Source organism: Neophocaena asiaeorientalis, unplaced genomic scaffold (genome assembly GCF_003031525.2).
Source record: "Neophocaena asiaeorientalis asiaeorientalis breed wild unplaced genomic scaffold, Neophocaena_asiaeorientalis_V1.1 scaffold346, whole genome shotgun sequence".
In the NCBI taxonomy this organism is placed as follows: Eukaryota; Metazoa; Chordata; class Mammalia; order Artiodactyla; family Phocoenidae; genus Neophocaena; species Neophocaena asiaeorientalis.
Window position 1 is genome coordinate 1,086,002 of NW_020175400.1, and position 21,053 is coordinate 1,107,054.

General features: G+C 48.0%; 2 protein-coding genes across 2 annotated transcripts in view; both read right to left on the bottom strand.

Annotated features, from left to right (window-relative positions):
* ZSCAN2 (zinc finger and SCAN domain containing 2) overlaps positions 1-21,053 on the bottom strand; it is a 36,981-nt gene that overhangs the window by 4,987 nt on the left and 10,941 nt on the right. Inside the window, 1 exon segment of the mRNA XM_024766485.1 lies at positions 12,600-14,020. Coding sequence (XP_024622253.1) covers positions 12,600-14,020 — 1,421 coding nt within the window.
* LOC112414174 (putative SCAN domain-containing protein SCAND2P) lies at positions 149-3,843 on the bottom strand. Its single transcript, XM_024766484.1, is given in 5 exon segments — positions 149-1,189; positions 1,353-1,437; positions 2,198-2,404; positions 2,406-2,708; positions 3,503-3,843. Coding segments are annotated over 4 exon segments (531 nt in total). The 5' UTR covers positions 2,601-2,708; positions 3,503-3,843; the 3' UTR covers positions 149-1,145.

Genomic DNA, 21,053 nt, shown 5'->3' on the forward strand with positions numbered 1-21,053 from the left:
GTTCAAGGGCGGGCTTCCCTGTGGCGCAGTGGTTAAGAATCCACCTGCCAATGCAGGGGACATGGGTTCAAGCCCTGGTCTGGGAAGATCCCACATGCCAAAAATAAATTAATTAATTAAAATAAATAAATAAATGCAATGAGTGGGACAGGGAGGAGAGAAAGCAAAGGAAGAACTAAGCTACCATTTACTGCACACCAGGCACTGCACTGGAAACTTCACCTTTGCTCAAAATTCCTGTTTAGTATGTGGCAGAGCTGGGATTTGAACTCAAGACTGTCTGAATCTGAAGCTTTTGTTTTTCTCCCACTACACAATCCTGCATACTATGAGGACGAGATCCAGATACCGAAAGAAGGAAGTAGCCATTACTTTTAAGACAAACAAGCAATCTTAGAGTCAAGGAAAAGAATGACTTAATACAACCCCTCACTACCTCAGCTGTGGCGCTGCCTTACACAAGGAAGGAGATTTGGGCAACATTTTTCAAGCTGATGAAATTTGGAGCCTCATCTATAAAGTTACTGGGCCTGCCCGCTGGGTAAAATTCCTTTGCAATTTCCGATAGGCAAAAGAACTGGTGCAAAGGGCCCCACTCAGTAGTAGAAGGTGACCTGAGTAAGAGGAATGTCTGGCCCACCTGGAAGCTGCTTATGGCCCCCTGGTCACAGCTGTGCTCCGGAGAAAGAGCCAGAGCCTGAGGATCAGGCAGGCCTGGGGGGAGAGAAAGGAGCCATTAGAGGGAACGCTTCTTGGCCCCCCCCAGGGAGCAGCCCATCGGGTTTGGAAACAGAAGTGTCTTCCTCCTGCTCTTAGTGTCTGCTTTTTCCCATCAAAGAAGGACTGGTGAAAAAGCAAAACAACACATTTCTCAAAGGAGAGTTCCAGATTTCCCTTCCATATCCATCCACGTTACTGACTGTCAGCGTTTTATGCTTTTATTCTTCAGTTTTGATAACACATGTGAATCATCTGAATTGGTCTGGGGACACGTACCTGTTTTGGGAATTACTGCACTCTAGTTTAGCCCTACCTTGTGCCTTTCCTACCACCCAGGCCTAAAATTGGTACCCACACCTTACCTCCTGGGACCAGTAAGGTCTCACTCACATAAGGAGAGGTGCCACCAGCTCTGCTGTGTAGTTTTACAAAACATGCCGACCAAGGTTCTTCTTCCCTTTGGAGGTGCCTGTTGAGGATTCCCCAGATTCATGTGGTCAGCCTCAGTTTATATGCCACATCCTCCCAGGGAAAGGAGCTGTACCCTCTACCCCACTTCCTGCACTCAGAGCGGGTTTCGCGCCCTCCCCACAGAAGGGTCCCTTCTCCCTCCCTACACTGCTGCTGCTTACCGCTCTCGTGGAAGAATCCAAGTTTTACTTTGGGGCTGTGGTTCATTTGGTCTTCTGGTTCTGGCTGTGAGTTCTTCACCACTGCCTGGAACAGATACATGGATTCTGTCTGTGCTTGCTTCAGATGGATGTTTAGGGGACCTAGTACCGATCCTGAGGGTTCCTTCTCCTCTGACAGCCCCTTCTGTCCCTGTTCAAGGACTGGAAATGGTCAGAATTCTGTAGGCACTAAAACTTAATCATCCCCAGACATAAAGAAGCAAAGGGGGAACTCAGTCTTATGCAAATCACTGCAGGGGCAGTAAGGAGTGTGGATGTGTGGGAGATGCCATGGAGATAAGATCTGGAACCCAGGCCCACTGCAATCTGCCCACCCAGCTCTCCCAGGGCTGCTCCTGTCAACCTCTAGGCAAAACTAACAATACAGAGAGAGCAAGCAACAAGGCAGCTATTTTGCGACAGGACCTAAAGGTTCAACAATGTCAATAAAGACCAGTGAAGCCCCTTGCTTCAGGCTGGCTGCTGCTGAATGAGAGCTGTTCTCCAAAGAGAAAATAGGTTGTATCTGCTCCTCCTGGATCAGAGTGGCGCTCAAACTATTTTAAACAATTCTCTTATTTACTGGTGGGGACCAACACTCAGAGCAACCTATGTTGTGCGTCCTCTGAAAAGTCAGTCTGAAAATGGAAGGAAAGTTGCAGCTACCAGGCCCAGGGAATAAGCAAATTCTGTGCTGACACCAACAGCAAAGTGTACACATCACCCATACTGCTGGCAACCCAAGGTGGCTCTGTCTCTCACATTCCTCTATTTTAACTACTCAGAACTAAGTTTCCATATCTCACCTGCAGCCCCAGTCTTCCAGGTTCTTTTCGCAAGTCTTCCACCAGAGCCACTGCCTCCTCTCCACTCTCTGGATGTTTCTGTCTAACCCAGATCTGGATCTCCTGGGGAAGGACAGCCAGCAACTGTTCCAGGACTAGCAACTCCAGGATCTGCTCTTTTGTACACTTCTCCTGTCTCAGCCACTGATGACAGAGCTTCTGGAGTTGGATGGAGTGCCTCCCAGGGTCCTGATGCTTCTTGATAGTGGAAGTACCAAAAGTGCTGGCAGGAGGTCTCTGGTTCAGGGATACTCCCTTGAAAGAAAATTTCCTGCTGCCAGTGGGAATCTTCTTCCAGCTTCACTATTTGGAGCTCTTCTTGTACTTGAGGAGTCTGGATTTGTTCATCCACAGCTACAGCCATTGTTCAGATCAGAGACGAATCCTGCAGCTGTGATCTGAAGTTCAAACCTCTTCCTTTACTTCACTGGGAAGCCACCTTTAGATAGGAGTCTAAGTAGAACTTGAAATTCTAGAGCCAGAGACATACATTACAGAGTGAATTCTAGTGAAAATCACAAGGGTTAGCCCAGTGGGATTGAGGTGAAGAAAAATCTTCCTGTTCCTCCCTCCCCATGTCCTGATGCCCATGGAGTCTGGCCCTCTGTCACTGGGGAGGCAGCTTCAGAAGTCTGACAGTAGGGGTCAAGGGCTGGTGGTCTGGGTGGAAAGCAGAGGAGCGTGAAGCTGTGTTTGCATAGCGATTTACTTAACGCCAAGAAAATGCCAATGATCCATACTGAAGAATGAGGATGAGCTGATGGAGATAACGGGGACAATAAACGGCTCATTCTCCCAAGCCACTGGTCTTCAGAGTGTTGCCAAGTACATGCAGTACAAGAGGCAGACGGCACACAAGGTAGCAGCACCTTGGAGAGCAGAGCCTGAGAGGAGCCCGCTCTAAGCTTCAGAGATTCAACCGCTCCAACTCTCAACTCTCCTCGCCTCTGGGTGGGTTCTCAGATTTGGGCGGGCCCTCTCTGGATTCCTCAGTCTTGGCATCATAACTCTCTCCCAAACAGGGAGATTTACCCTGGTTAAGGTTACAAGATGTAACAGCAAGGATAACAAGATCACAGACTCACAGGATGTTACAGTTGGAACGAAAGTTAAGAGATAGTCTGGCTTCAACTCCCTCAAAGCTGAGGCAGTCACGGCTCAGAGACCCCCAGGACCTTGCCCAAGGTCACAAAGCTGGCAAGAAATGGGCAGTGGCTCAGCCCGGTGACGGTGGACCCGGTGACTGGCCCGCAGAGCGTGACTTACACTGGAAGGCTACTCTGCTCCGCGGGCGACCTTCTTTAGAAGCTTTATGGGGTAAACGCGGGCCCTGAGGACAGGGTCATCCCCACCGGGCCAGGTGGACAGGGAGAAGGAGGACGCCGCCAGCATGAGGGGCGCATCCTGCCCCGGGGACTGCTCGCGGGAACGCGGGACCCGGCGTCTCCGCCCGGTCACGCCCAGCCCGCGCGGGCCCAGGCCCGAGGTGAAGGCCGCTCCTGTCCGCCGAGGCCCTGCGACCACTGGAGGGCCCCGACTCCGCGGTACCTTTTCTGTGAGCACGCAAAGTCCCCACACGACACTCCCACTACGAGGCCAGAGCTCAAGTCCGGACCTTCGGAAAGCCATAAACACCGGAAGCGGCAATGCGAGCCCCAGAAAGACTGCGGCTTGGCCGGACTACATTTCCCATAGGCCTCCACCAGGCCCTGCAGACTGACAGCAGGATTAACCAGTAATCTATGCGGATGGCTTGGGCGCCCATTTGTTTCAGACGAATCATTGACGACGGGTGGGACTTTCCTACACGCCGGATTTGGGGGTGCGGAGCCGCAACTATAATCGTCGCACGTGGAGCGGGTAGTCTTGCCTTGCTTCTCCCACCCCCGTGATAATTTGGGGAGGTGGCGGCTTCTCGCCTTACTCCGCCCGGGGACCACTGAAAGACCCTTTCCAAAGCGTTTTCCCTTACAGCTGAAAGCGTGTGTTTATCCCTGTTAATCCGTATTTAATCCTGTTATACAGGTGAATAAACCCAGGCGGCTTGGACCCCAGGTCTCTCTTAGAGTGGCGCTGAGACTCCAATTCAGATGTTTTGCCTCTTAAAGTACTTTTCTGGCATAGTTGCCCACTGTGGTAATGCTTCACCACTATCCTCCCCCTTGCCTAACACACACACACACACACACACACACACACACACACTTCCTTATTTCCTGCGTGCGCGGTCCTGGGTGATTCAAGATGAATATCATTGACGCTTATTCAATTAACAATTGTAGAGCATATACTTTGGGACAAGTGAAAAATTTCCTCCTCTTAGTGCAGCCCCTGCTCTGCACTCCTCTTAAGGAGTGCAGTCTGGCAGAGGATGCATTTTCTAAAATGAAATGGTGAACAACTCCAATGCAGTGTGGTAAGTGCTAAATGGAGGTGCTTTCCAAGTAAATGACTGGAAGGAAATACTGGAGAGCAGCTGGGACAGCCCAGGAGGAAAGAAGGTGCACCCTCAGGGAAAGGGGGCAGGAAACTATACTTCACTTTTGCATATTTTATCTGGTTTGCTTCTGACAACAAATTTTGCCTAGTTAGGTCTCACTCCCTATTTAACAGATAAAAGGTCTAAAATTCAACAGAAGGTGGGTGAAGCTACAATTCCCCCCCAGGACGGGCAGCCTGTGGTGGAGCAAGGGAAGGACAGAACAACAAGAGGGGCTCTCCGTAGAGTCCTAAATCCAGTTACAAGTCTGGGCCATGGAGATTCCTTCTAGCCTCTTGATTTTAGTTCCAAGAGGGCTAATGTGGAAAACTCAGGCCAGCGCTTTCAGCATGCACACACAGCTAGCTTTCAAACCAGCCCAGCCCAGAAGTTCCAGAGAGCTGCCTCAGGGACCAGTGAGGTGGGGCAAAGACCCAGCCCGGGAGAGCGCTTTGGGTTCTCACCATCCAGTCACCAGAGCATCTCTGCTTTTACATGTTTTCTATTGTTTCAAGGTTTCACTTGAAAAAGTGGTTCCACTGTTACAAAAAGAAAACAGAAAATGACTAATCCAAGTATTCCATGTGCCATTCCCTTAACTCAGGGATCTCCTGAGCCAATGGAACTTTCACTGAAAGCAAAATCAAACCTGGAAAGGGTCATCCCAAACCTAGTTCCTATCACCTTCACTGTCAACACCACTCCCAGTCCTCCAAACGAGAAGACCTGTATACGTGCCCTCAAGCTGCGAGCCACACTCCCCAAGGACTGGGACTAGGGGCCCCCGAAGAGTCTACACAGATGAGATGTTTTCCCAGCTAAAGCTTTCTGGTCCCTCAGAGGACAGTTGGTCTCAGAAACCTAGAAACGTCCATTCTTTGGTGAAAGCAGGTTCCATTCGATCTGAGTTATCAATATTACCACAGACAGTAGGATTTCAACGTTCACCGCCACACTGAGTGATTTCGAGCAGCCTTCTGGAATGGGATGGGCAAGTACGGGTATCAGCTGAGCAGGTGAGGAAAAATGAGATCTCCAAAAGTGATTTGCCCTAGTCATGCTGCTAGTTAGGGGCACAGGTGTGTCTAGAACCAGGCCTGTCAGGTCTCTTTGGCTCCCAATACCCCATCCGCTGCGCCACAGATCTCAGGACAGGAACAGGATGGAGACAGGCAAGAGCTAGTGACTCAGAAAGGTGGCATCACGTGGGACAGCTGAGAGAGGCAAGTGACAATAGTGCTGAAACTCTTCAGCAAGAGGGTGGTTTCTAGACCATTGATATGTTTAGAAAAACATGGCACAGAGGGATTTACAAGCAGTGTGTAAGGAGACAAGGATTTTGAGATGAAAGAAATAAGCGTATGCCCTAAGAATTCAACTAATTACAGCCACGTGTACTGAGTGGAGACCACTGTCTCGTCCACTTAACTCCAACTTAACCAGTGACACTAACCTGTCTGTGGAAGGGGGCGTGTTCATCAGGGAAACCTGGAAGAAAGTGTTAACGAGGGCTTCCCTGGTGGTGCAGTGGTTAAGAATCCGCCTGCCAATGCAGGGGACACAGGTTCGAGCCCTGGCCTGGGACGATCCTACATGCCGCGGAGCAACTGAGCAGGTGCGCCACAGCTACTGAGCCTGTGCTCTAGAGCCCACGAGCCATAATTAGTAAGCCCGCGAGCCACAACTACTGAAGCCCGCGTGCCTAGAGCCCGTGCCCCACAAGAGAAACCACCGCAATGAGAAGCCTGTGCACCGCAACGAAGAGCAGCGCACACTCGCCGCAACTGGAGAAAGCCCGCGTGCAGCAACAAAGACCCAACGCGGCCAAAAATAAATAAATTAATTAATTAAAAAAAAAAAGTTAATGAGACAATCTTGGGGACGGAGCCGACCGCGCTGGGGGGGGCAGGGAAGAGAAGGGGATTTTGAAGTGCAGCATTCATCACCTGAGGGGGGTGCGTCACATGACCCCTTTCTTTCAATCCGTGCTCATCACCAGCCACCATCTGATCACAAAGCCACCGTTTCAGTTTTCCGTCACTGAAGACCAGGAACAAGGGGTGCTCTGAAAGTGGCTTGGGATTGGAGATCCCCAGGTAAATGAATAATAATTGGGCTTCTGGAATATTAGTCTCTTGCAAATTTAGTTACCAGGAGCCTCCCACCCAGTGTCTGGTCATCTCTGGGTGCCTGCACCACAAAACCTGGGGGCTGGAACTCGTGAGTGGTAAATCTGCCAAGATGTGCCACCCCCTGAGGCATCCTGGCAGGCCTGCCCCGACACCGACAGTGTAAACAAACGGCAGAGACACTGTGCCTGCCAAGGCCTGTGATATGTGAGGGGCCTGGGCAGTGTTTCCTTGGAGCCAGACCTTCCTCCTCCCAGCAGCCATTCTTCTACAGCTGCCGTGGGCCTTTGAATGGATGGAAAATTCACAGAGTTGGGACACTGGGAAGAGTGAGCAGGAAGAGAGAGCAGGGAAGAGTGAGCAGGGGAGAGGGAGTGAGGGGCAGGTAGACCCAGGAGCCACAGCCTCTGCTGATGCCAGAGGCAAGAGCTCAGCTGCACCAGTGGCTGGGTGGAGCGCCGAAGGGAATTAACCACAGCCCCTACTCTCCACCGGGCTCTGCAACCTTCTGTCTCACCATCTGAGCATCATCTGTGCGATTCCACCTTCACTTCCTCTGTGGCCACGGGCTATTTTATCAAGTCAAGAGGGTGAGAGAAAGGAAAGACTCTAATATTCTGTCCAGAGATTTGAAATAGCTTAACAGGGCCAGGCAGCAGGGAGGTTAAAATGGCCCTGCATTTGAAAAACTCCAGGTCTGTCTGTGAAAGACTGTGGGACGGGCAAGCCCAGCACACTGGGCCCCTGCACAGCTCCCTGGTTATGAGACAGGACTCCCCATCAGGGATAAAGGGTTGGGGAGGGCGACCACCAGTCACGTGCAACGAAGGACCAGTTACAGTTGTGGATCATCTTGATACTAGGGGAGTACCCAGTATGCTGTTTTTATTTTAGTGTTTTGTTATTCTCTCCATTTGTTCCTTAGGTGTTTCTCGTGGCTGTAATAATGCAGCGGGGTTAATTGACTTCAGGAGTAGAGCGTTAAGCCACAGGTGCAGGGCAAGGTACATACTGAACCATAAATTGTGTTACACTAAGCTACTATGGCTTATTGTAAACCAGAAATGCAACCCAAAAGGAAATAAAATTCCATGAAAAACAAGAGGAAGTCTCATGATGACCTGCCTCAAAATGTAAAATCTCTATTAAAAGTGACACAAGTGGCACAAGTGTGTCTAGAGCCAGGTCGGTTCAGCTCCCAACACTCCACCTGCCCCACTGCAAACTTCAGAACAGGGTCAGGAGGAGACAAATTACTGACCCAGAGGGGACCTGATGGGGGGACTTTGGGGTGCTAAGTTGTTTCTTGACCAGGGTGCTGGTTACACAGGTGTATACAGTTTGTAAAAATTATATGAGCTGTACACTTATCTGTGTGTTATATTTCCCTTTTTTTTTTCTGGCTGTGCCAGGCAGCTTGTGGGATCTTAGTTCCCTGACCAGGGATTGAACCCGTGCCCCATGCATTGGAAGTATGGAGTCTTATCCACTGAACCGCCAGGGAAGTCACCGTGTGTTATGTTTCAACAAAAAGTTAAAACAAGAACTGTCTCAGGATATAGTTATACGAATACCCTGGGATTAAAAGGGCGAGAGTAAGATAAAGTCTCCAAGCTTCACTGCTTGCCCAGAGAGAAGAGAAATAGATGGTATACTACGGACTCAGCTATAAGAAAGGGGATGCATGTTTTTCACTGACTTTTGATGATCTGTGACATTTTGAAAACAAAAGCTTTTTCGTTAGGATTCTGGTTGGTGGGTTGGTTTTTATAAATGTCTTTCACTGTGTCTCCATTCACTGATACCAATAAATTGTAACTGAGGTAAAGGTCACTGAAGTTAAAAATAACTTAATCATCTTACCAACGGGAAGTGTAGGAAACCTAACCCATTTTCCAGGTCAGAATTTTGGGCTCCATCCGCCTCTTGCATTTACATACAACTGTATGGAGAGAACCCAATTGGCATTTATTTATTGACTTCCTATCACATGCCAGGCCCTGCTCTGAGTGCTGGAGAGAGAGTTTGGAACCTCAGTAGGGGTGTGAGCATAAAAACTCGAAGAGGGACAGGGCAGAATCACGAAACAGGTCAATGTAATGAGAGTCACAGGCACCGAATTTGGAGAGCTCAGGGGTGTGGTGGGCGGGGTCACGTCCACCAGGCAAGTGCAGGGAAGACCTCACGAAGGGGGTGGTACCCAGGCTGAGTCTTCAAAGATGTGCAGGTGTGCCCTGGGCAGACAGGGCAGCCCAGCAATCCACAAGAGGGAGCAGAGGGAGCAGAGAGACGAGGCCCAGCAGAGCTCATTGAGGGGAGCTGCCAGGGGGCGAGGATGGTCAAGGGCATAGAGGTGTGGTGACGAGGGCAAGGCCAGGTATGAACGTGAGGTTCCACAGAGGCCCCCATCAGGAAGACCTCATCTGCCCTCCAAGGACTGTGGCCTCCTTAGGGGGATGGGGGAGCCCCGGAGGGTTTAAGCTAGGTAGTGACAGGCTCAGTTCTTTGCTGTGGAAGGACGCTCACTCTGGCTACAACACAGAGGATGGAGTAGCGGGAAGCAGGGCCAGAGGGAGCTTGGGGGGCACCAGGAAGGGGGCTTTTGCAGTGTCGGGCAGGGGTTTGAACTAGGCCAGGGGGGTCGGGTCTGGGAAAAGTTGAGAAGGGCTTGGTTTCCAAACGGCTCTAAGGGATTCGAGGGAAGAAGAGTCTTGGACGACTCCTAGGTTTTTGGGTTGGGTGACAACGAGTGGATGGCAGTGCTACTCACAACGAGGAAACACACCTGTGGAACCAGCACCCTGATCAAGGGAGGCAGGTGGGGGACTTGAGTTCTGAACATGCAAGTTTGAGGCTCTAGGAACAAGGGCAGGAGGTGAGTAAGTTGCAGGAAGAAGCCAGTAGAGAGGGATAGACTGGAAATCGAGAGAGGAAATAGCAGATGAGCAAGGTCCTGAGTCCTGGAGGGAGGTGGAGGCAAGTGACAGCTGGAGATAGATGACTATTAAACCAAAAGCACACATCTCGGCTGAGCCCGGAGGCAAGGAAGTGACAGGGTTTGATACACAGAAGTTTGCTGGTTGGGACACTGAGGGAGGCCACGCTTGGCAGGCTCAAGGTTCTGAGGTGAGCAGAGCCTGGGGGCTGGCGTGGGTCTGAGGGGCAATGGGTACAGGGCGGCCACTGTGGGGCCGGGGAGAGGGAAGTGACCAAAGTCATGTGAAAGACTTGCTGAGGTGGGCCTGGGGGCCACACTGAGGGTAAAGCAGATGCCTTTAAAAAAATCCATTTACTGTAGGTTTTTAATGGTCCCAAGGCTGTTCCCATGAACTTAGAAACAAACTGGTAACAAAAACTCGGTCCCTAAATATATGTACCTTGAAGGGGAAATAGTCTTTGTTACACAGACACAGGTGTAACTGAGTTGTGAACAAAGATGTAGCAGAGGCAGATTTGCCGAGGGGGCTGGGGCTTCTTGACTTTTTTTAGGGGAAGGCGGCCGTGTCCTTCCATCCAACACATCCGGCATGAAGACCCCTCCTTGCCTCTGCAGACCCCCTCTAGGTGCAAGCAGGACAGGAAGCAATGGGCTCTCAACCTTTCTAGAACCACCATTTGTCTTTTCCCCAACCTGGTTCCAGTCTAATTCTGCAATTTCAGCTAATCTGGCTTCCTTTCTTTCCAGGACATTTTGTGTTTATACCAGGTAGGGAGGAATAAAAAAAGAAATTTAGTTAGGAAGGTTTAAAAACCTTAATATCAATTCTTTTCTCAAGTTGAGCTTAAGGGAAAGAGAAAAAACACCATTTCTACAACCCAAATTCCAGAACTGAATGCCACCTAGGAAACCCGCCTGTCCACTCTCCCTTACAGGCAGGGCAGCTCTTGTATCTTCCCAGACAGATGGAAATCTTTCTCCTAGTAAAGCGGCATGATGACGGGTAACAGAACTTCTTGTTCACAACCTTTCTCCAGCACCTAGCACGGTGATGGTACACACGCCCTCAGTAAATGTTTGCCCTGTAAGTGAAGGAATGGAATCGGTGACGGGGATTTCACAGCCTACGTGGTTTGGTGTAACAACTGCTACTGCCCAGAGCTTCCTTGTGTCTAACTTAGTTGATTCTGGATGGAGATGGCCTCCCAAGGAGACCACTGGGAATCATCTGGCACCTTAGCCAAAGCTGCCTCTCCAAGTGTTGGCTGACAGACTGGATGCAGAGTTAGCAAAGAGCAGTGGAGAGGTGGGTGCACTGGTCAAGCACACAGGACTAGGTTCACCCAAAGGTATGCTCTTTGAAGCAAGTGATTTCTTTCCCCCTAAAGGTCTTGGACCACTTCCAGCCTGGGGCAGGAGGTGAGTTGGGTGGGGAAGTGAGATATGGGTTTGTCAAGTTCGGGTTTTTAACACATGTGAAAAGACAGACTCAGGAAAAGAGTGGGACTCTACTTTATTAGGCAATTTGGAGCATCCACCCTGTAAGAACAAAGGTGCGTTCTGAAGGCAGGCCCTACGTGTAGGAGAGAAAAGCCTATTTACCCTCCTCTTCCCTCCTAACAAAGCCCTTCACCTGCTATCATCCTGTCTTTACTGTTTCAAAGCTCAAGGACCCAAGAACAAAGCCCTGGTAGCATCCCAAGATCAAGGGCGACATCTGTAGGACAACTCTTGATTCAAGCCCAAACCTCTCCAGGGTACAGGTGATGTGTCCTCAAAATCAACACTTCCTTAAAAATAACGTTCTTTGTATACAAAAGCTACCAGACAGAATTCTAGATCTGCATATATAAGATAAAAACGACAAGAGCAGAGAGTGATGATTATGGGGCCATGTATCTGGGGGGTAAAGACACAAGGCGACCCTGCAGAGTGCAGGACTGTTTCACCCTGAACAAGACAGAAATACCATCCACCAGGGGGAGGCAGCTGGCGGCTCTGACTTCACCTCACACTCAAAAACTAAACCCCTGCAAGAATAAATGTGTCCCCACCGACCCACAGCCGACTTACCCCAGGACAGTAAGCAGAGACAAGAGCAAACGCATACATCTCCTCCGTTTATGCCTTCCCTGGCAGGCCCTGGGCAACTCCTATCAATGGAAAGGTACTGGGACACTGGTTCTGGGCCAGACTCCCTCGTGTTCTGGTGTTCCTGACACTTTCTAGAACGAGAAAAGGGCTTTAGCTTCATGCGGATGACTCAGAATTGGAGAAGCCCCTCCACCTTGACCCGAAATCAAACCCCAGGACACAAAGGCAGGAAGGGCCAGTTCTGCCATGGCAGGGGCCCCGGGGTGCTAGCAGCTCGAGTGAAGGCACCTTAGCCCAACAACTGGCAGCAGAACGACCAGACAACACCAACAGGTTTCTGGTATTTCTCTAAAATGTGGGCCATGCTGTCTTCCGTTCCACACGGAGAAATATCCCCCCTGTTCTACCAAAGAGGAAACTGGGGCACAGAGGATGGAGAGAGAAGGAGCCAATCAAGTCGAGAAACGTGACAGAAAAAGCCCCAGCTTTCCGACCTTCCATTCCTATGCTCTGTTCTCGGGGTTTGACTCTGACCACTAAGACGATGGGATCCTAGAAATGAGGGTGAGCAGGGGTAAGATTCTGGCAAAGATCCCCAACAAGCCTTTAGGAAGAATGGTTCTTCTACAGACACATCCCTGTCTGGGGGCAGAGTGGCAAGTGCGCTCCTGGGCTAGTCCCTCACCTTCCCTCTCTGCCCCTTCAGTAAAGTTTCTCCTTCATGTGAGTTCTCTGATGTGTGATAAAATTGGAGCTGTTGCTGAAGCCTTTGCCGCACTCGGGGCATTTGTAGGGCTTCTCCCCGGTGTGGATTCGCTGGTGTATGATGAGGACTGAATTCCAGCTAAAGCCTTTCCCGCACTCGGGACACCTGTATGGCTTGTCTCCCAGATGGGCTCTCTGATGCATGACCAGGATGGAGCCCCGGCTGAAGCTCTTGCCGCACATGAGGCATTTGTAGGGCTTCTCACCCGTGTGGGTCCTCTGGTGCACCACCAGCTGGGAGCGCTGGCTGAAGCCTTTCCCACACTCACTGCATTTGTAGGGCTTCTCACCCGTGTGGATCCTCTGGTGCTTGATGAGGTTGGAGCTCCAGCTGAAGCTCTCCCCACATGTCAGGCACTCGTAGGGCTTCTCGCCCGTGTGCATTCCCTGGTGTGCAATCAGGCTGGAGCTCTGGCTGAAGGTCTTCCCGCACTCCCCACACTTGTAGGGCTTCTCAACCAGGTGGGTCCTCCGGTGCGTGGCCAGGTTGGAGCTGCGGCTGAAGCTCTTCCCGCACTCGCTGCACTGATAAGGTTTTTCTCCCGTGTGAGTTCTCCGGTGGGTGATGAGGGCCGAGCTCTGGCTGAACCTCTGTCCGCAGTCGGGGCACTTGTACGGCTTCTCTCCTGTGTGGATCCTCTGGTGCCTGATGAGGTTGGAGTTGTAACTAAAGCTTTCGCCGCATTCTTTACATTCGTAGGGCTTCTCTCCCGTGTGGATCCCCTGATGCGTGTTCAGGCTGGACCGGTTTCCAAAGCTCTTGCCACACTCGGGGCACGAGTACGGTTTCTCCCCTGTGTGAGTCCGCTGATGGGCGATGAGGTTGGGGCTCCTGCTGAAACTCTTACCGCACTCGGCACACTGGAAGGGTTTCTCTCCCGTGTGGATCCTCTGGTGGGTTATGAGGTTTGCACTCCGGCTGAAGCTTTTCCCACAGTCCCTGCACTTATAAGGTTTCTCCCCAGTGTGAGTAGTTTGGTGTCTACTGAAGTTGGAACCATCACTAAAGCTTTTTCCGCACTCGTCGCATTTGTAGTATTTCTCTCCCGTGTGGGTCCGCTCGTGCGTGATGAGGTGGGATTTCCGGCTGAAGGTTTTCCCACACTGGGGACACTCATAGGGCTTCTCACCCAGGTAGGTGCCCTGAAGGCCTATGAGCTGTCCAACTTCCCTGCTCTGGGGTGGCACCTCCCCATGGTCCTCCCCCGGGGTGTTTCCCCGGGGTCCCCGGGAGCTGCAGTCTCTCTCCAAGTCACTTTCCCAGTCAGATTGTGGAATGCCTTCCCCTTCAGGCATTTCGGAGAACATTTCATGTGATTCAACATCCTCAAATATGTCTTGGTTAGAGTTCTCCCCATTTTCACTCTGGATCTCAAAATCTGAAACAATGAAGAAAATTGTACAATTTGTACTCAATTTCCTATAATGATGAGAAAAGAAAACCAAAGGGGAAATTTCAAATGAATTAAACTTCGAGTGAAAATAAAAACGCTAGAGAACCCTCAAAACTTAAAAAAAAAAAGACAGGTTTATTTCCTTCTAACTGGTTATCCAGTTGCCAGGTCTCATATCTTTATGGTGATCACCCAGAATTTCTACGTCTTAAAGATGTGGGTTCCAGGTCTCTATGTGTTTCTCCACTGGGAAATGAGATCAGGTGGGAATTTTCAAATTCCTGATCAAAGGAAAGCAACAGGGTACACAGTCCCCGATACTCACCATGGTGCTCAATGCTTAGTAGGTGCTCTATTAAATTTGATGAATGAATGAATGAGTTTCTTATTGGTACCACAGATATTCCCCTAAAGCTCAGTCTCCTTTCAAATGGAGCTTATATAATAATTCTGTGCATTAAAATGTCTGATGCTTATAATCTTATTAGTTGACATTTAAGTAAGACACAGACAAGGTAACAGGGCACCAGCAACAAGGACTCTAGGTGTCTATACACATGACTGGAAACAAGTAAGTGGGCAGTTAAAAGAGCCCTCAAATTTGGGGACTTCCCTGGCGGTCCAGTGGTTAGGACTCCGCACTTCCACTATAGGGGCACAGGTTTGATCCCTAGTCAGGGAACTAAGATCCCACATGCTACGCAGCCAAAAAAAAAAAAAAAAAAGAGCCCTCAAATTTACCTGCAGTGAGAGTCTACAGATAGATCTCCTATCGGTAATACAAAATATCTACCTTCCAGAAACTTGCCAAACTACTGCCCAATACTTATCAAACGTTTGGGTGAAACAAATCATGAGGGAGGACTGCTGGAAGAACATGCATTCCCTTCCTCAAATGAGAGACTCTAAAGTCTATCCTAGGATTAAGCCAGCAGAGCTGTGGGCCTGGATCACACTGCTCTGACATTGGCAGAACTGTGTTCACTGAACTGTGTGTTGGTTTAATGACTCTGGCTGACACTGATGAACACTCTAAGAAGGGTCATTAGAAATTAATCACAGACTTCCCTGGTGGTCCAGTGCTTAAGAGTCCGTGCTGCCACTGCAGGGGGCACGGGTTCGATCCCTGGTTGGGGAACTAAGATCCCGCATGCCGCACAGCACAGCCAAAAAGTAAAAAATTAGAAAGAAATGAACTTCTATCAACTAACATTACATTGTTAATCAATATTTAAAAAAAAAAAAGAAAGAAATTAATGGCTGTGTCAGCTACATACTGGCACTTGCCATCTACCTCTACAAGGACTAAATCACATGCTGCTGCAGCTGCTGACTTTCAACTCCCCCTGAAAGGAGTTCAGGGTGGAGAGCAGACAGGAGGCCCTCCGTGCTCTGGGAAAAACTGGCAGAGCAGGTCTTCAGATAGTTAATATTTTCAGGAGACCATTTTATGAGCCCAATTCTTGCATCTCCTCGTATCTAGAAAAGCACTCAATTCCTTCATGGTGACGTCTGCTCCTCGCGATTAGCAGTAACCTTCACGAGACTAGCAGAAACCTTCTGCAAAAAAATATGTGCTTGATTGTGTATACTCCCCCTTCACCAAAATCACATATATGCTGACCTCCCCCATTACGTCTTTGGAGCAGTTTCTCAGAGCTACCTGAGATGCTGTCTCCCCAGTTATAGTTCTCATTTTCTCCCAAATAAAACTTAACCCTCAACTCTCACATTGTGCATTTTTTTAAGTCAGCAGCTGTCAGGAACATTAATGCTGCCAGGAAGTTGTTGACGACATTGTTTATACCACACAATATCCTCTTGATCGGCCAGAGGAGGAAACTTCTCTCTGATGGAAGTATCAAAAGGAGCTTCTCTTCTGAGTGATCTGTGTCTGCCTCACGCCCCTGACTGTGGCTCCCTCTCTGCCTTGCCTGCTTGGAAGCTTGGAGCCAAAAGCCCAGAGCAGGAATACTGGATGTTTTTACAGCATGCAACTTGTGTTCTTTCATTTTTTCCTTCCCAATATTTTCTTCTTTACTATAATTCCTTTGTGCTCTATTTCTGTAAGGTATCTTCAACCCTTTTTAAAAATTCTATAGAGTATACAGAAGTCAGTCAATGCTTTTACTGATAAAGGTGATAGCCTGATTATTACTAAGACCTAACATCACACATCAGACCTCATAAGAAAGTAGTTCCATTCATAGCAAGGAAGACAATTAGCAAAATAATTACACAAAGTCCTAGTGACATTTCCATTGTTAATGCTGATAAACTGTTTAAGGTTAGATGTTCAATTCAGTGATTATTAGTCTCTATAAGTTAATGTAAATTTCCGTATATGAACATGATACAATGTGGCCTACATCTCTCAGGTTGAACCTAGGTTCCACTCATGTCTTTAGTCAAAATAAGATCTACTTAAACTTGCAGTTAAGCATATAATTACATTTCATGCTCACACTGACATACATGCTGCTGGTAATCTGTGGACTCCTATAATTGCCCTCGGGCCCCCCTCCCCCAGATCTCCAGGGGATGGATACAGGAATGAGGGGCACCATGCAAGCTCCCGCCTGGCTAGGGCCAGAAATTCTGTGCTTCCTCAACATCCTGCAAGACTGCTCTTTTGCAAGTTTCTATCACAGAGCTCTGCTATTATCTCTTCTATAAGAACCGTCAGGCTGAGGCCCTGATTCATTATCTTCAAGCTAACATGACCCAAAACCCTTTTGTGATGACCTTTGTAGTTGTTCTCTTCCGAATAGGGACAGTAGTTAATAAGGTTTTTCATTGCCCTAAAATCAGAACTGGTATGTTCCAGGCTGAGCTCAGAAGCAACAGGAAAAACAAAAACTCAGATTTCATTTTCAGTGAGATCAGGAGGGAGATCAATTTGCAGACAACAAAATACATGTAAGGGCTTCCAAAAACAGCAGAGACCGGGCAGAAGCCAAGGAGGGAAAAAGTGAAGAGAACAAGCATGGAAAGCAGGAGGTGGGGGGGTGCTCTTGGGGGCAGTGTCTCAAAAAGCTCAGGCAGAAAATCACTTCCTGAGGGTCAGGGACTCACCCTCAAGTGCACCGGTACATTTGGGAACTGGGGTGAGCAGGGCTGGCTTCTTTGGTTCGGAGAAGCAAGGGAGGTGAGGCTACAATTATACAGAATCACACAGATGAGCTGTGTGTGCAGGAAGCTTTCTGTTTCTGTAAAGCAGCAGAGAGAGCCTTGACTCTCCCAAGTGAATCACAGGAATTACTGTTATTGAGAAAAATGACCATTTTTCATCCCTAAAAAATGTTAAGGGAAGCAACCGCCTCTGTGAAGGAAGACCACAAAGTAGAAGTTGAGAAGAGACAACAGGAAGAGAGGAAATGTGAGCTGGGAAGAAGGGGAAAAATTCCAGAGAAATGAAGACAAAACGGGGAGGAACTCAACGGAAAATAGGCACTTGGAAAGCACAGGAAGGGAAAGGGAGAATTGAAGTGAGATGGAAACAAAGAAAGAAGTCAGAAAGATTAAAGACCAAGGGGGGAAAGCGGGGCGGGGTGGTGGTGGTGGGATGAATTGGGCAATTGGGATTGACATGTATACACTGATATGTATAAAATAGATAACTAATAAGAACCTGCTGTATAAAAAAAAAATAAAGTTCAAAAAAAAGATTAAAGAGAATGACAGAAACCAAAGTGAGATAAAAGGAGAATCAATAAATATGTAACTAGAGTTCTCAAAAAAGGAAACTAAGCCAAAGGAATAGAACAAATCCTTCAAGTATAATCTATAAAGATAGAAGAACCCTTGATGGGACTTCCCTGGTGGTCCAGTGGTTAAGACTCTACACTTCCAATGCAGGGGGCGCAGGTTCGAGCTCTGGTTGGGGAACTAAGATCCCATGTACCCCGTGGTCAAAAAATTAAATACATAAATACATTAAAAAAAAAAAAAAAAGATAGAGGAACCCTTGAAAGGTACACTGTGTGCCAAGGAAAACTAACCCAGGGTGGTTACTAATGAGACAGGGACAACAAGGTAAAAAGATCAAATCACTTATATGGGGGAAGAAAATCAACCAGTCTCAAACTTCTCTCCGGTAACATTCAATCCCTGCAGATCATACAGCAAGAGCTACAAGACATGCAAGCAAAGAAAACGGATGTCAAGGATTTTACGTTCAACAAAACTGTCCTTCAAGCATAAAGTTTACAGGCCAACAGCTTTGAATATACACAAGTTCACAGAATATTGTTCCTATGAACCTTCTTGAGGAAACTATTGGGAGATGAATTTCGGTCAACCACGAGACAAGGGCAATGCTAGAGCAAAAGGACTGGGGCTGAACAGATACATTTAACTTTACAACAACGTCTAAAACTAGTGTGGCGATTAGAGTGAAAAAAGAGAATGTAAATGTTACACAGACACGTAGAAATGACACGCTAACCAAAATTGGGGTTGTGGGGAAGAAACTGGGATATAGGATATATTCATTAACTGCCTCATCTGTATACCTGGGAGTTCAAAGGTTATCATTTAAAACTGGCAAATCATGTAACTGAAGTATAAGAGTCTTTAACAGTACAAAAATAAACATTATTGTAGATAAGATTACTGACTGAAATGAGGGGAGTAAGGCAGGGGGCAACTATCTCTGTCAAATGTTAAAACATAAAATCTCAATACAGTAAGTCCCCTACATACGAACCTTCAAGTTACGAACTTTCAAAGACATGAACGTGCCCCTGGATGCCAGCTGTTGTACTCTACTACTGTACTTTTCAAGGTACTGTACTTTCAAATTAAAAATGTTTTATTTTTTGTGTTTGTTATGTAGTATTTGTGTGAAAAGTATTATAAACCTGTTACAGTACAATACCACATAGCCGATTGTGTTAGCTGGGTACCTAGGCTAACTTTGTTGGACTTAATGAACAAACTGGACTTACGCACATGCTCTCGGAACAGAACTTGTTTGTATGTAGGGGACTTACTCTAATTAAAACATTAATAGACAATCAGACCAATGAAACAAAACCAAACCTCCAGAAATAGACTCAGTAGACATGTGAGTCCAGAATTTAATACATGTGAATTCAGAACTTAATTCAGGTGGCTCATGGATAGACAGACCAGTGGAACAGAAAAAAATAATCTCTATGACCATGGGAATTTAACATATGTTGAATATAAGGGTAGCCTATCAAATCCATGGAGAAAAGACACCACATCCAAAAGACACCAGCATTCATGATGCTGGGAACAACCAGTTAAGTCAAATGGAAAAATTTCAGTTGGACCCATACTAGGACAAATCTCAAATAGATCAAAGATTTAAAGGGAAAAAAATTAGTACTGACCTATTAGACAAGAATATGAGAGAATTCCTTTAAAATCTGGGAGCCTTTAGACATGATGCTTAATTTGTGTGATTATCTTCCTCTGCCACCTCACTGCAGAGGCCCATCTGAGCAGCATCCTGACCCAATAACCCCCTCACTGTCTGCTGCTTAAGGACCAGTCCTATCCTCCTTTACGTAGACAAAGACTCAAGACTGTTATACTCCAGGGAAGGCCAAAGGAAGGCTGAGAGTTCTTTTAAGGTTGGTCTCTGATAACACAGAGGCACGGGAGCCTTTCTAAAGGACAGAAAAGAGCACCCTTCGGGCGATCTGACTTAACAAGGGCCTTCAAATGGGAAAAAAAAAATCACTGAGCTGGGAAGGATGAGGGATCCTGGTTCCTCCCAAGCTCCTCCTCAAGAAAAGGTGACACTGGTGAAATTAAGTCAACTGCGGGCAAGTCTCTTTTTCTGTGGGTGGTCAATTAAGAAAGTGAAAACTCAGAAGCTGATGTGGTCAGATAAAAGGGGAATAACGTCATCAACATATTAAAGAGTAGAGGTGGGATGAGATGGCAGGAGCTGGGAATTTTCTTTAAAAAGGAACTTCACCAGTAGAAAGTGTTTGCTATTTCAAAATGAGCATATTTTGTGGATGAGACTGGATACGGGGAGGCAGGCTTCTGAGGAAGCAGGCTTGTGAGCAAGCGGTTGGACGGCCAGATCTCCAGCAGAGAAAACTCAGAGATGAGTCAGGCATTAAGGAAACAGGAGAGAAGGGGGTCTCATTTTCTAAATGTTTTGATCTCCCCCGAAACTACTAGAGCAAATTCATAGAGACAGAAAGCAGAATGGTGGTTGCCAGGGGTTGTGGGGAGAGAAGGGGAGTTAGTGGGGCTTTTTTTTTTAAATAGATTTTATTTAGTTATTTAGTTATTTAGTTAGTCATGTTTGGCTGCGTTGGATCCTCGTTGCTGCACGCGGTCTTTCTCTAGTTGCAGTGAGCAGGGGCTCTTTGTTGCGGTGCACGGGCTTCTCATTGCAGTGGCTTCTCTTGTCGCGGAGCACGGGCTCTAGGCACGCGGGCTTCAGCAGTTGTGGTGCACGGGCTTAGCTGCTCTGCGGCATGTGGGATCTTCCTGGACCAGGAATCGAACCCGTGTCCCCTGCATTGGCAGGCGGATCCTTAACCACTGTGCCACCAGGGAAGCACGGAATTACTGTTAATGGGTATGGAGTTTCAGTTTGGGAAGAGGAAAAATTTCTGGAGATGGATGGTGGTGACGGTTGCACAACAATGTGAACGTACTTAATGCCACTGAACTGTACACCTAGAAATGGTTAAAATGGTAATTTTATGTTATATATTTTACCACCATAACAAGAAAAAAAATATGGCTTTTATATATCATTTTATGTACTCTTACCAAATTTAAAACAGTTGATACAGGGCTTCCCTGGTGGCACAGTGGTTGAGAGTCCGCCTTCCAATGCTGGGGACATGGGTTCGTGCCCCAGTCCGGGAGGATCCCACATACCGCAGAGCGGCTGGGCCTGTGAGCCATGGCCACTGAGCCTGTGCATCCAGAGCCTGTGCCCCGCAATGGGAGAGGCCACAACAGTGAGAGGCCCGCGTACCACAAAAAAAAAAAAAAAAAAAAAAAAAAAAAAAGTAAA